The sequence below is a fragment of the Balaenoptera borealis genome (assembly GCF_965194805.1).
Source record: "Balaenoptera borealis genome assembly, chromosome: 5".
Lineage (NCBI taxonomy): Eukaryota > Metazoa > Chordata > Mammalia > Artiodactyla > Balaenopteridae > Balaenoptera > Balaenoptera borealis.
In genome coordinates this window covers 139,920,178-139,937,136 of record NC_138862.1, presented here as the reverse complement: position 1 = coordinate 139,937,136, position 16,959 = coordinate 139,920,178, and the positions used below count along the sequence as shown (strand labels likewise).

The following is a 16,959-nucleotide window of genomic DNA, read 5'->3' as shown; positions in this document are numbered from 1 at the left end:
ATATTGGCTTATTATACGTAATAAGCCCTCCTCCCCCACCACACACACACATGCACACATCTTTTTTGGGGATAAATGTCCATAGTCTTAGATATTATAAAGATATTTTTGAAAATACAAACTGAAAAACACATAAATATTAACCTGACTTTCAAAGTTTTTTTTTTTTTCCCCTAGATTGCAGAGATATTATGTAACATTGGTGTCAAGCTTTCGGAGGATGAATTTGAAAATGTATGGAATCTTGCATCAGAAAAACATCACCGGGGAGAAGTTTGTGTTGAGAATATCAGAAATGTTCTGAATGAGTTACAACACGCAGACTGGACCAAGTGCAAAACAGCTGTGTGATCTTTGTGGAGTTCATTCATTTACACCAAAGAATTGTTAAATCCGTGTTCATCTAAAATGTTCAGTCCATTCTGGTTTTAGATATTATAATTCAGCAATCACTGTCATAGGGCTTATATGCCTGGATGCGTTGCTAATAAATGAGATCTTGGACTTTAAACTTTATTTTCTTGTTTTCTATAAAGCACCAAAGAATTTGCCAAGCACTTGGAGTTAACCTTTAAGCTCACCAAAGGCATAGCTCAGAATGATGCTGGAAGTTTGTCATGTTTAGTGTGCTTAAGAATGCTATGTTTGAGTGGGTGGCCTGATATTCAAAGTCTGGTTTGTGATACCAGGTTCACAAAATTCTGCCTTCAACATTTTGTTATTTTTCTCTTTAGGTGTCACTGTGACACAACTGAAGCTTAATGGGCTTTTAAGTCTCTGTCAGCACCTGGGGAAAACAGACTTAATCACAAGGAGCAGAATTTTGGGAATAAAAACTTGAGTTCCAACAACGACATGATGTCTGGTAGCTTTTCACATCTTTTTATGGCCAGAAAAGCATATTGTCCTTGGAGTATCTGAAGAGGACATAGCTGACCACACTGTTAGATGTAGCTTTAGAGAGTTATTGTAGCAAATTGTGCTGAATCATTCCCTCCCTCCTGCCTCGGCTCTTTGATATACAAATGTGATGCCTGGGCGGGCTGAGATCCGGATGGTGATGGGGAAGTGGGAGCCGGGTCCAGCGTGTTCTTTCTGTGCATCAGGAAAGCCCCAGGGTGGGTTGAATCCATGACCGAAGCTTTCTCAGCAATATCACTTGATGAATTGAATGATCAATAGCATGTATTCTACCGGTATTTCTCTGTGATAGACCTTCACATTTTGTTGTTTGGTTTTTGTCTTTTAGTCTAAAAAAATTACTCTTTAACTTAGATGTTGTGGTTATTCTGTAGGCTACTGTTACTTAAAAAAAAAACAACAAACAACTGAGGTTCAAAAGATTGCTTTACCCAATCCCTAGGGAAAATTTGTATAATCCATTTATTTTATAGGTAATTTATGTGAAAAATTTTAACTTTTTATTTTGAAATGATTTTAGACTTCCAGAAGATTTGCACAAGTAGCACGAAGAATTATGCAGGGGTGGGCTGCAGCCTGCGCCTACCGTCCACTGCGGTCAACTGGGGGCATTTCTTCCCAGCACTGCGTCCGTGACCCCATGTTGGTAGCCTGAAACCAGCTACAGTGAGAGTATTTACACTAAGCAAACCAACACATGCTACAGATCGGGGATCCCCACCCTTCCCAAAGAACATTTACAAGCACATCTACATCTATCTATCTATTTCCCTGCCTATCTATCTATCTATCTATCTATCTATCTATCTATCTATCTATCTATCTATCATCTATCTATCTATCATCTGTCTGTCTATCTATCTATCTATCATCTATCTATCTATCATCTATCTATCTATCATCTATCTATCTATCTATCTATCTATCTATCTATCTATCTATCTATTTACCTACTGATCTATCTATCATCTATTTTCCTATCTATCCATCCATCCATCCATCCACCTACCTACATACCTATATATGTCTCTATCCATCTATCTTCGTATCTATTTATCTATCCATCCATCTACCTACCTATGTCTCTATCTATGTCTCTATCTATGTCTCTATCTATCTATCTATTTACCTACCAATCTATCTATCATCTATTTTCCTATCTATCCATCCATCCATCCATCCACCTACCTACATACCTATATATGTCTCTATCTATCCATCTATCTTCGTATCTATTTATCTATCCATCCATCTACCTACCTATGTCTCTATCTATGTCTCTATCTATGTCTCTATGTCTCTATGTCTCTATGTCTCTATCTATCTATCTATCATCTATCTATCTATCTATCTATTTACCTACCGATCTATCATCTATCTTCCTATCTATCCAACCATCCATCCATCCACCTACCTACATACCTATATATGTCTCTATCTATCCATCTATCTTCGTATCTATTTATCTATCCATCCATCTACCTACCTATGTCTCTATCTATGTCTCTATCTATGTCTCTATCAATCTATCTATCTATCTATCTATCTATCTATCTATCTATCTATCATCTATCTATCTATCTATCTAATCTATCATCTGTCTATTCACCCATCTATTGACAGAGGCAGGCTCCTTGACCAAACTTTAGTCAGGCTCCTTTGAACCCTTTTCTCAATTAGGTTTTGACCTTGGGCTTCTGTGTCTGTCCTTCCTGGGCCTGCATTGCACAGTTTTAGCAAGAATCTTGCTAAGTCAGTTTACAGAGAATCCTCCCATCGTCAATATCTGATTACCCTCCATATCTGATGAAATTCTGCATCCCCCAACTATGATGTATTAACGTTGGCCTGCTTTTTTTTTTTTTTTGGATAGCTATTATAAAATGTTTATTATTGATTTGTATTTACTTCCTGAATTTTTTCTTTTGAATTTTATTTTATTTTTTTATACAGCAGGTTCTTATTAGGCATCAATTTTATATACATCAGTGTATACATGTCAATCCCAATCGCCCAATTCAGCACACCACCATCCCCACCCCCCCGTGGCTTTCCCCCCTTGGTGTCCATACATTTGTTCTCTACATCTGTGTCTCAACTTCTGCCCTGCAAACCAGTTCATCTGTACCATTTTTCTAGGTTCCACATACATGCGTTAATATTCGATATTCATTTTTCTCTTTCTGACTCACTTCACTCTGTATGACAGTCTCTAGATCCATCCACGTCTCAACAAATGACTCAATTTCGTTCCTTTTTATGGCTGAGTAATATTCCATTGTATATATGTATCACATCTTCTTTATCCATTTGTCGATCGGCATTTAGGTTGCTTCCATGACCTAGCTATTGTAAATAGTGCTGCAATGAACATTGGGGTGCATATGTCTTTTTGAATTATGGTTTTCTCTGGGTATATGCCTAGTAGTGGGATTGCTGGGTCACATGGTTAATTCTATTTTTAGTTTCTTAAGGAAGTTCCATACTGTTCTCCATAGTGGCTGTATCAATTTACATTCCCACCAACAGTGCAAGAGGGTTCCCTTTCCTCCACCTCCTCTCCAGCATTTGGTGTTTGTAGATTTTCTGATGATGCCCATTCTAACTGGTGTGAGGTAATACTTCATTGTAGTTTGGATTTGCATTTCTCTAAAAATTAGTGATGTTGAGCAGCTTTTCACTTGCTTCTTGGCCATCTGTATGTCTTCTTTGGAGACATGTCTATTTAGGTCTTCTGCCCATTTTTGGATTGGGTTGTTTGTTTCTTTAATATTGACCTCCATGAGTTGTTCATATATATTGGAGATTAATCCTTTGTCCGTTGATTTGTTTGCAAATATTTCTCCCATTCTGAGGGTTGTCTTTTCATCTTGTTTATGGTTTCCTCTGCTGTGCAAAAGCTTTTAAGTTTCATTAGGTCCCATTTGTTTATTTTTGTTTTTATTTCCATTACTCTAGGAGGTGGATCAGAAAAGATCTTGGTGTGATTTATGTCAAAGAGTGTTCTTCCTATGTTTTCCTCTAATAGTTTTATAGTGTCCGGTATTACAGTTAGGTCTCGAATCCATTTTGAGTTTATTTTTGTGTATGGTGTTAGGGAGTATTCTAATTTCATCCTTTTACATGTAGCTGCCTAGTTTTCCCAGCACCACTTACTGAAGAGACTGTCTTTTCACCATTGTATATCCTTGCCTCCTTTGTCATAGATTAGTTGACCATAGGTGCCTGGGTTTATCTCTGGGCTTTCTATCTTGTTCTATTGATTTATGTTTCTGTTTTTGTGCCACTACCATATTGTCTTGATTACTGTGGCTTTGTAGTATAGTCTGAAGTCAGGGAGTCTGATTCCTCCAGCTCCGTTTTTTTCCCTCAAGACTGCTTTGGCTATTTGGGGTCTTTTGTGTCTCCATACAGATTTCAAGATTTTTTGTTCTAGTCCCGTAAAAAATGCCATTGTTAATTTGATAGGGATTGCATTGAATCTGTAGATTGCTTTGGGTAGTATAGTCATTTTCACAATATTGATTCTTCCAATCCAAGAACATGGTATATCTCTCCATCTGTTGGTATCATCTTTAATTTCTTTCATCAGTGTCTTATAGTTTTCTGCCTACAGGTCTTTTGCCTCCCTAGGTAGGTTTATTCCTAGGTATTTTATTCTTTTGTTGCAATGGTAAATGGGAGTGTTTCCTTAATTTCCATTTCAGATTTTTCATCATTAGTGTATAGGAATGCAAGAGATTTCTGTGCATTAATTTTGTATCATGCAACTTTACCAAATTCATTGATTAGCTCTAGTAGTTTTCTGGTGGCATTTTTAGGATTCTCTATGTATAGTATCATGTCATCTGCAAACAGTGACAGATTTACTTCTTCTTTTCCAATTTGTATTCCTTTTATTTCTTTTTCTTCTCTGATTGCCGTGGCTAGGACTTCCAAAACTATGTTGAATTATAATGGTGAGAGTGGATATCCTTGTGTTGTTCCTGATCTTAGAGGAAATGCTTTCAGTTTTTCACCATTGAGAATGATGTTTGCTGTGGGTTTGTCATATATGGCCTTTATTATGCTGAGGTAGGTTCCCTCTATGCCCACTTTCTGGAGAGTTTTCATCATAAATGGGTGTTGAAATTTGTCAAAAGCTTTTTCTGCATCTATTGAGATGATCATATGGTTTTTATACTTCAATTTGTTAATATGGTGTATCACACTGATTGATTTGCATATATTGAAGAATCCTTGCATCCCTGGGATAAATCCCACTTGATCATGGTGTATGATCCTTTTAATGTGTTGTTGGATACTGTTTTTTAATGTTTTGTTGAGGATTTTTGCATCTATATTCATCAGTGATATTGGTTTGTAATTTTCTTTTTTTGTAGTATCTTTGTCTGGTTTTGGTATCAGGGTGATGTTGGCCTCATAGAATGAGTTTGGGAGTGTTCCTTCCTCGGCAATTTTTTGGAAGATTTTGAGAAGGAAGGGTGTTAGCTCTTGTCTAAATGTTTGATAGAATTCACCTGTGAAGCCATCTGGTCCTGGACTTTTGTTTGTTGGAAGATTTTTAATCACAGTTTCAATTTCATTACTTGGGATTGGTGTGTTCATATTTTCTATTTCTTCCTGGTTCAGTCTTGGAATGTTATACTCTTCTAAGAATTTGTCCATTTCTTCCAGGTTGTCCATTTTGTTGTCATAGAGTTGCTTGTAGTAGTCTCTTAGGATGTTTTGTATTTCTGTGGTGTCTGTTGTAACTTCTCCTTTTTCATTTCTAATTGTATTGATTTGAGTCCTCTCCCTCTTTTTCTTGGTGAATCTGGCTAATGGTTTATCAATTTTGTTTATCTTCTCAAAGAACCAGCTTTTAGTTTTATTGATATTTGCTATTGTTTTCTTTCTTTCTATTTCATTTATTTCTGCTCTGATCTTTATGATTTCTTTCCTTCTGCTAACTTGGGTTTTGTTTGTTCCTCTTTATCTAGTTCCTTTAGGTGTAAGGTTAGATTGTTTATTTGAGATTTTTCTTGTTTCTTGAGGTAGGCTTGTATACCTATAAACTTTCCTCTTAGAACTGCTTTTGCTGCATCCCATAGGTTTTGGATTGTCGTGTTTTCTTTGTCATTTGTCTCTAGGTATTTTTTGATTTCCTCTCTGATTTCTTCAGTGATCTCTCGGTTATTTAGTAACGTATTGTTTAGCCTCCATGTGTTTGTGTTTTTTACGTTTTTTCCCCTGTACTTCATTTCTAATCTCATAGCGTTGTGGTCAGAAAAGATGCCTGATATGATTTCAATTTTCTTAAATTTACTGAGGCTTGATTTGTGACCCAAGATGTGATCTATCCTGGAGAATGTTCCGTGTGCACTTGAGAAGAAAGTGTAATCTGCTGTTTTTGGATGGAATGTCCTTTAAATATCAATTAAATCTATCTGATCTATTGTGTCATTTAAAGCTTCTGTTTCCTTATTTATTTTCATTTTGGATGATCTGTGCATTGGTGTAAGTGAGGTGTTAAAGTCCCCTTTACTGTAAAATAGTGTTAAAGTAACACTATTACTGTGTTACTGTTGATTTCCTCTTTTTTAGCTGTTAGCAGTTGCCTTATGTATTGAGGTGCTCCTATGTTGGGTGCATATATATATTTATAATTGTTATATCTTCTTCTTGGATTGATCCCTTGATCATTATGTAGTGTCCTTCCTTGTCTCTTGTAACGTTCTTTATTTTAAAGTCTATTTTATCTGATATGAGTATTGCTACTCCAGCTTTCTTTTGATTTCCATTTGCATGGAATATCTTTTTCCATCCCCTCACTTTCAGTCTGTATGTGTCCCTAGTTCTGAAGTGGGTCTCTTGTAGACAGCATATATATGGGTCTTGTTTTTGTATCCATTTAGCAAGCCCGTGTCTTTTGGTTGGAGAATTTAATCCATTCACATTTAAGGTAATTATCGTTATGTATGTTCCTATGACCATTTTCTTAATTGTTTTGGATTTGTTTTTATAGCTTCTCTTCTTCTCTTGTGTTTCCCACTTAGAGGAGATCCTTTAGCATTTGTTGTAGAGCTGGTTTGGTGGTGCTGAATTCTCTTAGCTTTTGCTTGTCTGTAAAGCTTTTGATTTCTCCATTGAATCTCAATGAGATACTTGCTGGGTAGAGTAATCTCAGCTGTAGGTTCTTCCCTTTCACCACTTTAAGTATATCATGGCACTCTCTTCTGGCTTGTAGAGTTTCTGCTGAGAAATCAGCTGTTAACCTTATGGGAGTTCCCTTGTATGTTATTTGTCATTTTTCCCTTGCTCCTTTCAGTAATTTTTCTTTGTCTTTAATTTTTGCCAGTTTGATTACTATGCATCTCGGCGTGTTTCTCCGTGGGTTTATCCTGTATGGGACTCGCTGTGCTTCCTCGTCTTGGGTGGCTATTTCCTTTCCTATGTTAGGGAAGTTTTTGACTATAATCTCTTCAAATATTTTCTCTGGTCCTTTCTCTCTCTTCTCCTTCTGGGACCCGTATAATGCAAATGTTGTTGCATTTAATGTTGTTCTAGAGGTTTCTTAGGCTCTCTTCATTTCTTTTCATTCTTTTTTCTTTATTCTGTTCCGCAGCCGTGAATTCCATCATTCTGTCTTCCAGGTCACTTTTCCATTCTTCTGTCTCAGTTATTCTGCTATTGATTCCTTCTAGTGTAGTTTTCATTTCAGTTATTGTATTGTTCATCTCTGTTTGTTTGTTCTTTAATTCTTCTAGGTCTTTCTTTGTTAAACATTTCTTGCATCTTCTTGATCTTTGCCTCCATTGTTTTTCCGAGGTCCTGGATCATCTTCACTATCATTATTCTGAATTCTTTTTCTGGCAGGTTGCCTATCTCCACTTCATTTAGTTGTTTTTCTGGGGTTTTATCTTGTTCCTTCGTCTGGTACATAGCCCTCTGCTTTTTCATCTTGTCTATCTTTCTGTGAATGTGGTTTTTGGTCCACAGGCTGCAGGATTGTAGTTCTTCTTGCTTCTGCTCACTACCCTCTGGTGGATGAGGCTATCTAAGAGGCTTGTGGAAGTTTCCTGATGGGAGGGACTGGTGGTGGGTAGAGCTGACTGTTGCTCTGGTGGGCAGAGCTTAGTAAAACTTTAATCCACTTGACTGTTGATGGGTGGGGCTGGGTTCCCTCCCTGTTAGTTGTTTGACCTGAGGCAACCCAACACTGGAGACTACCTGGGGTCTTTTGTGGGGCTAATGACAGACTCTGGGAGGGCTCACGCCAAGAAGTACTTCCCAGAACTTCTGCCTCCAGTGTCCTTTTCCTCATGGTGAGCCATAGCCACCCTCACCTCTGCAGAAGACCCTTCAACACTAGCAGGTAGGTCTGGTTCAGTCTCCCCTGGGGTCACTGCTCCTCTCCCTGGGTCTTGATGTGCACACTGCTTTTTGTGTGCCCTCCACGAGTGGAGTCTCTGTTTCCCCCAGTCCTGTCGAAGTCCTGCAATCCAATCCCACTAGCCTTCAAAGTCAGATTCTCTAGGAAGTCCTCCTCCTTTTGCCGGACCCCCAGGTTGGGAAGCCTGACATGGGGCTCAGAACCTTCACTCCAGTGGGTTGACTTCTGTGGTATAAGTGTTCTCCAGTCTGTGAGTCACCCACCTAGCAGTTATGGGATTTGATTTTACACTGATTGTGCCCCTCCTACCATCTCATTGTGGCTTCTCCTTTGTCTTTGGAATGTGGGGTATCTTTTTTGGTGAGTTCCAGTGTCTTCCTGTTGATGATTATCCAGCAGCTAGTTGTGATTCTGGTGTTCTCACAAGAGGGAGTGAGAACACGTCCTTCTACTCCTTGGCCTGCTTTTGGCAAAAACTCCTGTTAAGTCAGCTTAGCAAGAATTCCCCCTACCCTGATGTCTCCTCTTAATAACTTTCTGTCCACTGACCTCCCTTGGTTATAAATCTCTTCTTTTCCTTGTTTTATTCAAAACTGAGCCCAGTTTTATACTGAGGTCCCTTTCCCCCTATTGCAATAGTTCCTGGATAAAATCTGTCTTTTGCTGCTTTAACTAATTTCCAGCTCTGTCTTCTTTAATTCCATCCATCCACCCATCTGTAAAAATGAATACAGGAAAACCTCATTCAAAAGGAGTCAGGAAGCTCTGAAGGGGAAGCTCTCATGCACATCCTACTCTTTGCAGCTAACTTCACATACCCCTGCAGGAAAAAGCTTGCTTCACATACCCCAGCAGGAAGAAGGAAGATTTTTCCCCTTTCCCAGCAACAGCCCCGCCAATGAGGAACCACTGCAACTCAATGAGAAGTTGCCATGGTGCCTAACTCTCAATCTCCTCCAATGAGCTTTTGTTCAAAACGGCCCCTTTCAACTTTCTCCTTTCCTCTATAGACAAATGCTCTTCTCTTTTGTTCTCCAGACTTGCCTATGGTTCACCATAGTTTGCATGACCAGAATTGCAATTCCTCTGCTTTTCTCAGCTAAACACGATTTTGCTGGATAAATCACTTACCTTTTTGTTTTAAAGGTTGACACATCTATCCTTTCCTTCATCTTTCCATCCACCTACCCACCCATCCATACATGCGCACATGGACATGTTACTTCTATATACTTTGGTATGTGTTTCCTGAAAATGAGGACATGCTATTACCCAACCATAGTGAAAATTTCAAAATCAGGAAATTGTCATTACCAGGGCATTATTATCTAATTCACAGACTGTATTCAAATTTCTCCAATAATCTTTTATACTGAAAAAAATTTTTCTTGATCTAGGTTGGATCCAGTCTACAAACACATGCTGCATTTAATTGTCATGTCTCTTTAGTTTGCATTAACTTGAAACATTTTTTTGTATCTTTAAACTTCAAGCCTCTAGGAACTGAGTTGAGTGTAGGTGTTACATCACAGCCTATTATAAATATTTCTTTGTGAGTGGGCTCCTTCAATCCTACACCCAGGAGCTGTTCCATGGCTTCTTGCTTTGGAATTGCTTACAAGTCAGAAACTACCTCCTGTGAAAGTTTTTTCCTCCAATGAATTAGAACATCTAGAGTCATAGGATATGTGTAGGGGGGTGATCCTTAAGCCACATGAATCCAAGTGAAGCTGACTGATGGTTTGCTCCCTGCCCTGATGCAGGTGTCTTTGGGCCCATGGACCTAGTGATGCCTATCTGGGTAAGCCCTGTTTAAAAGCTACTATCAAGCTCTGTAGCAAAAAGGCATCTGAATTAACTTACCATTTAAAAGTTTTATCTCCTAATGTCTAAAAGGTTTACGTACATGGAAAACACTTTTCTAGAATTGAATCTCCTTGCCTTAGCTCCTTCTTACTGGGGCTTGGCAATCTGCTATCAGCTGAGGTCACTGCCACTCACAAGCACACCTTGTGTTGTAACTGAAATGCACAGTCAAGTTGAATCACGCTGCACCCTGAGGCCACCTCTGCCTGTTACAGGCCTGCTGGCTGCTGTGGGCTTGCTAGAAGCCTAGCTGAGGACACCTCCATGGCTTGTGGTGTCACCAACGCCCCCTTGTGGCTTTAAAAACGTTGTTCTTTTCTAACATGTGAGCAATTGGAAACTTTCTAGGTTACCTGTAGTTGAGGCCAGAATCTCTGCTGTTTGCTTGATGTTATTTGCATATGTCGTGCTGTCACTGAAGAAGCAGCCTTTAACCTATGGACAGAGCTGCCACAAGCTGCAGTCCTCTCTGATCAGGGCTCAGTAGAAAGCAGGCAACCCAACTGTGAAATCAGCTGTGTTGCCCCACACAGACTCCTGGAATCAAAGAGTTGTAGGGCTGTTCAGGGTGCTCGGGAAGCTGTAAGGTACATGATGCTAGAAATTTGGTTTACATGCAGAATATGAGCATTTTGTGATTTAAATTTCTTACCTTTGGCTCTAATAATAAAGTATGAAGAACCAGAATCTCAATCAAGTTTCATGCCTCCATGATTTCTAATTCATCATTAGGTTTTTTTCTGCCTTTTGCTACAACGAGTCTCTTTTCCTAAATTGTATTTCATCAGATACGGAGTGCTGGTTTCTTGATTCCCATTTGCAGGAATCATGGTCCCCAGTATGACACAGTCTTCAGGCCCTCATGCTTCACTAAGTCTGACTGCACAATATTATAAAGCTTAGCAGTTCATCAATCAGACCCCTTCTGAGGAGAAAATTGGGAGCATTAGATATGAATAATAAATCTGTCATTCACTGCATCTGTGACTTTGGGAAAGACCCCTAACCTTACAAAGCTGTGGTGTTCTTACTTACAAAATGGAAATAACAAGGGCTTCCTTATCAGCTTGTAAGCTGGTTTTGATGGTTATGGAGATATTAGGCAGGGGAGTATCTTGTACTGTTTTAGCTCAGGAAATATTATCAAAAGGCCTAGTTTAGGTCATAGCTCATCTCATCCACTTGTAAGTACCCCTTTGTTCTCCACCTATTCATATAATCTTTATGTTGACCTCTTGGCTTTGCCCTCATCCCCGTGATTCTTATTTTTCTTAATTAGGTGTCTATTGTTGATTTTGGCAGATATGACAATTCCTCCTAATACCTCTCATTGTCTGTCTCTCACTTTTCTATGCTTTGAGCAGACCTCCTCATTCTATTTTTTTAAAAAATGTGCACACACACACACACACACACACACACACACACACACACACACAGTCTGCTAGAATTTTTATTGTGATTGTATTGACTCTAAAGATCAATTGGGGGAACTGACATTTTGATAATGTTTTGACTTCCAAACAATAAATACGGTACATCCATGCATTTACTTAGCTTTTCTTTATCTCAGTAAACGCTCTTTAGTTTTCCACGTTAAGATATTGTACATCTTCTGTCAGATTTATTTCTATATATTGTTTTTGATGTTGTGATAAATTACATCAATTTTTAAATAGGTTTCTTGAAATATCATTTACATACATTAAAATCCACTCTTTTTAAGGGTGTAAGTCTATGAGTGTTGACAGATGCATGGAGGTTGTGTAACCACCATCACAAACAAAATAGAGAACTGTTCTACCACTTGCCAGAATTCTCTCATTTCCCTTTGTAGGGAACATCTTCCACTCCCCACTCCAGTCCCTACAACAACTGATCTGTTTTCTGTCCCTATCGTTTCGCCTTTTTCAAATTGTCATATAAATGGAATTGTGGAGTATGTAACTCACCTTTTGAGACTGGCTTCTTTTACTTAGTCCAATGCTTTCAAGATCCATCCATATCACTGTGTGAATCAGTACTACATTCCTTTTATTGCTGAGTGGTTTTCCACTGTATGGATAGACTACAATTTATCCATTTACCAATTAAAGACATTTGAGTTGTTTCCAGTTTGTGACAATTCTGAATAAAGCTGCTATGGATACTCATGTATAGGTTTTGTGTAAAGATAAGTTTTCATTTCCCTTGGGGAAATACTTATGGGTAAGATTGCTGGGCTATATGGTAAGTATATGTTTAACTTTATGAGAAACTGAAAATCTGTTTTCCAAAATGGCTGTATCATTTTGTGTTATCACCAGTAATTTATGATGGTTTTAGTGCATCCTGGTATTGTCAGTTTTTTCTTTTTAAATTTTAGTCATCCTAACAGGTGCACAGTAATAGCACACTGTGGTTTTAATTTGCATTTCTGTGATAACTAATGATATTGAGCATCCTTCAAGGGCTCATTGGCCATGCCAGTAACTTCTTTGGTAAAGTGTCTGTTCCAATATGTTGCCTTTTTTTGAATTGACTTGTTATTATTAAGTTTTGAGAGTTCTTCATGTATTCCAGGTGCAATTCTCTTATCAGCTTTGTGTTTTTTTTTAAAAAATATATTTATTTATTTATTTTTGGCTACATCGGGTCTTAGTTGTAGCAGGCGGGATCTTTCTTTGCAGTGCGTGGGCCCTTCATTGGGGCACGTGGGCTCAGTAGTTGTGGTGTGTGGGCTTAGTTGCCCCACAGCATGTGGGATCTTAGTTCCCTGACCAGGGATCGAACCCACGTCCCCTGCATTGGAAGGTGGATTCTTAACCACTGGACCACCAGGGAAGTCCCTCAGCTTTGTGCTTTGAAGATATTTTTAAATTTAAAAAAGAACAGAAGTTTCAAACTGTGATAAAGTTCAGTTTATCAATAATATACCGAAATTGCCAGCCTTCTTGAATTTGGAGATTACAAATCCAAGGTGAGACTGATTACTCGGTTTTGTGTTTATCTTCAGTTAGTTCTTTCATATGCAACCACTGAACTTCAGACGTGGAGTAAGTGGAGCTCTGGATTTAGCAAGGGTAGGAATTTCTCCTGGTGAATAAGATGGTGGGGGGATATAGAAGCTGAGTGCATGCTAGGAAACGATTCTAGTGATTACCATGGAAACTAAGATGGGTAAAGAGGAAGTTCAGAAGTGAAACGGTAGTGAAAAATGGCAGGGTCAATGGATTGGACCATTCCAGCGGGTCAAGAATTGTGGAGAAGTATCACAAAAAAGAAGCTAGAAAAATAGGAGATGGTGATCAGAGAGTGGAACGCTTGCACGTGAGATCCTGGAGATGGTAGGGTTGTTGGTAATAATGTTTGGGGTGTGACAATGAGCGTGAATGACTGAAGTCGGTTGGAGAACAAGATCACTGAAGGAGAGGAGTTCAAAAAATGGGAAGTCTGGTGTTAAGTAGGAGGACCACCTCCAGGGATGTTGACGTTACCAAAAAAGGTGACAGGGAAGGTGGCAGAGAGAGAGTGACCCTGGTTACATATCCCTTTGAAATATGATGAAAGCTACACACTATCATTTTAGAAAAGTGCACATACACATATATTTTTGGTGGTGTAATATTCAAACCCCTGCTCCCTTCATGGATGGATCTCTAGATGGATCTCTAGACCAGGCTGAAAGTTAAAGTAGCTCTGCTCCAAAATTTTAAATTTATCCTTAGGTAGGGTTATTATTTCTCCCTCCCTCCCTCCCTCCCTCCCTCCCTCCCTTCTTCCCTTCCTTCCTTCCTTCCTTCCTTCCTTCCTTCCTTCCCCTTTCCCTTCCTCCCTTCCTCCCTCTTTACCTTCCTTCCATGTGACTAACCATCACTTATGTGAATTTTGGTTAAGAACTCCTTTTGGAAGAATCCTGTTCCCCGAATGCAACAGCGAAGAACCGTGCTTCCCCATTTGCAACGGTAGGGGGCACCCTAACATTTCTAAACTTCGCGATGAGGTCCAGCTCACAGTGCAGAAGAGCAGCAGCCCGTTCAATAATACTTTCAGAAAAAAGGAGAATGTCAAGCTGGAGGGAGGAGACTGTCTACCACTGCACTTTCCGAAATCCAGGGTGATCCTAGCAGTTTCCTCTTTTATTATTTAGTGGCAGTAATTAGACTGGAAAGGAACATTTTCAATAGTAAGCTAAAGGGGAAGTCTGTTTGGATCATGAAGTTCCATCTCTTAGTGAAACAGGTACAGCAATGTGAAATATTCATGTGAAATATAAATAAATATCCAAATATATCACCACGTTTTCACCTAAATCATGTTTCTACAGAGTTCAGGATGGTCTTGTTAATAGTAAAATATGTTCAACTCATAAAAACTTTAAAAAGCCACTGTTTCCTAGCCCAGACAAATAAACTCAATAAATTTTCCTCACAACATAGCTAACAAATGGAGGAACTTGTTGGAAATATTATGGGGACCAATAAAAGGTAATTTTATTTTATGTAATAACCACTTATGAAAACTCACTGTGGCTTGATGTGAAGAGCTGGACTCCTTAGAGGTTAACACCCCAATCATTAACCAACAATGAGGGTAAACTTGAAGGGCATTTCTTCTATTATGAAACATTTACAATAATAACCTTGTAAAAAATAATGGGATCTTTTTAAAGCTCATTTATTTCCTGGCTAAGTGGCAATTTCCCATCACTCAAAATGCCAATACTTCCTCCTGAAACCCTAGGGATAATCCAATTCATGTATGTTCGTTAAAAAAAAAATCTGGTTAAAATAAGCAGGTGATTCTGTTTTAATAATATCTGTCCTGCCAGCAATAAGACAGTCTCAGGTGCAAATAAATATATAAACAAACAGATTTTCTTTAAAGCACACGGGGTCTCATATCATTTCCAAATTAGCCAATTAGCATGGTGCTATTGGAAGAGATAATTAAAAAGTACATTTAGACTCAGAAATGTTTCCTGAGAGTAATCTGGAACTTACAGCCCTTATTCCACCTGTAATTACTTTGCCTGATTTTCCACTCTGTAGATAGAGGTGAACACACCTTCATCTGGGCAGAGGGAAAGCCTTCTTCTTTCTCTCCTGGAGTAAGCTTACATATATCAATACTTCAAAACGATCAATAAACAATTATTTTTTAACAAAAGAACTCCCCATACCAACTTTCTAAGTTGTTTGAGGGAGAGTTAACTAGTACAGAATTTAAATTAAGACTAAAAGTGTTGTCTTTGTCCAGAGATCCAGCCTGTAATTTGTTCTGTTAGAAATATTTTCACACTTAGAATCCTTGGTAAGTTCATCGACTTTTGTAGTAAAGGATGTCTGTCAGAAAAACTGAATTATTGAACTGTATGAGGTCACTTATATGTGGAATCTAAAAAAGACAACAAACTAGTGAATATAACAAAAAAGAAGCAGACTCACAGATATAGAGAACAAACCAGTGGTTATCGATGGGGAGAGGGAAGAGGGAGGAGCAATATCGGGGTTGAAAATTGGGGTACAAACTGTTGGGTGTAAGATAAGCTCAAGGATGTATTGTACAACACGGGGGAAATAGCCAATATGTATAATAACTGTAAATGAAAAGTAACCTTTAAAAATCGTATAACAAATTTAAAAAGATAAAAAGAAAAAGAAAAACCGAATTACTGAGCTTTATAGGTGAAAGAATTTTGCTGGGGAGAGGTGGGGTTTGGGGAGGACAGAGGATGAACAGACAATCTGTATTTGATAGTCATTAAGCTGGTGCCTTTTAAATTTTAAAGTGCATATAAATCACCTATAGAGCTTGTTAAAATGCACATTCTTATTCAGTAAGTTGGGGTTGGGCCTGATACTCTGCATTTCTAATGTTTCCACGTGATAAAGTGTTGCTGGTTAGAGGTCACACTTGGAGTGACAAAGCGTTAAGCTTTCTGGCAATTCTGTGCCTTTGCTTTATGTGTACTAGCTCTCCACCATTCACCCTCCCTGTTGGTATAACTCTTTTACTATTTACACGCCTGCTCTCTGCTCAGGCGTGCATGCATTCCTTCTCTTTGGGTAGCATTCACTTTATTTTTAAAAATAAAATTTTAATTTTAGAACCGTATTAGGTTTACAGAAAAATTGTGAAGATAGTTCCCCGCACTGATTCCCTTATTATTAACTTCTTAATAATTAACTAAGGTCCATTACAATGAATGAACCAATACTGATACAGTATCATTAACTAAAATCCACACTTTATTCAGATCTCTTTGTTTTTACCTAATGTCCTTTTTCTGCCCCAGGATTCCATCCAGGACACCACATTCCATTTAGTGGTCATGTCTCCTTAGGCTCCTCTTGGCTATGATAATAGTTTCTCAGACATTACTTGTTTCTGATGACCTGGACAGTTTTGAGGAGTGCCAGTCAGGTATTTTGTAGAATATCCCTCAATTGAGAATTGTCTGATTTTTTCCCTCATGGTTAGAGTGCAGTTATGTGTTCTGGGGGGAAGACCACAGAGGTAAAGTGTTATCCTCATCACATCACATCTAAGGAATATCCTCTCAACATTATTTATCACTGTTGATGTTGGCCTTGATCACCTGGCTAAGGTAGTGTTTTCAAGTTTCTCTACTGTCAAGTTACTCTTTTTTCCCCTTTTCCATACAGTTCTCTATGGCAGGCAGTCACCATGTGCAGCCCACAATTAAGTGGGAGGTTATGTTCTACCTCTCTGAGAGTGGAGTGTCTACATAAATTATTTGCAATTCTTCTGCATGGGAGATTTGTCTATCACCCCCCATTTATATGTCTATTTCA

The 16,959-nt window shown here is 38.5% G+C and overlaps 1 protein-coding gene and 1 pseudogene across 2 annotated transcripts in view; one reads left to right on the top strand and one right to left on the bottom strand.

The window, feature by feature from the left end:
- The window catches only part of EFHB (EF-hand domain family member B), a 55,047-nt gene extending 52,986 nt beyond the window's left edge, over positions 1–2,061 (top strand). Inside the window, exon 13 of the mRNA XM_082392855.1 lies at positions 178–2,061. Within this exon, the coding sequence (XP_082248981.1) occupies positions 178–351 (174 nt within the window). The 3' untranslated portion in view covers positions 352–2,061. The remainder of the gene's footprint in view (positions 1–177) is intronic.
- The window catches only part of LOC309629083 (centromere protein U pseudogene), a 385,624-nt pseudogene that overhangs the window by 342,084 nt on the left and 26,581 nt on the right, over positions 1–16,959 (bottom strand). The gene's annotated exons all lie outside the window — the stretch shown is intronic.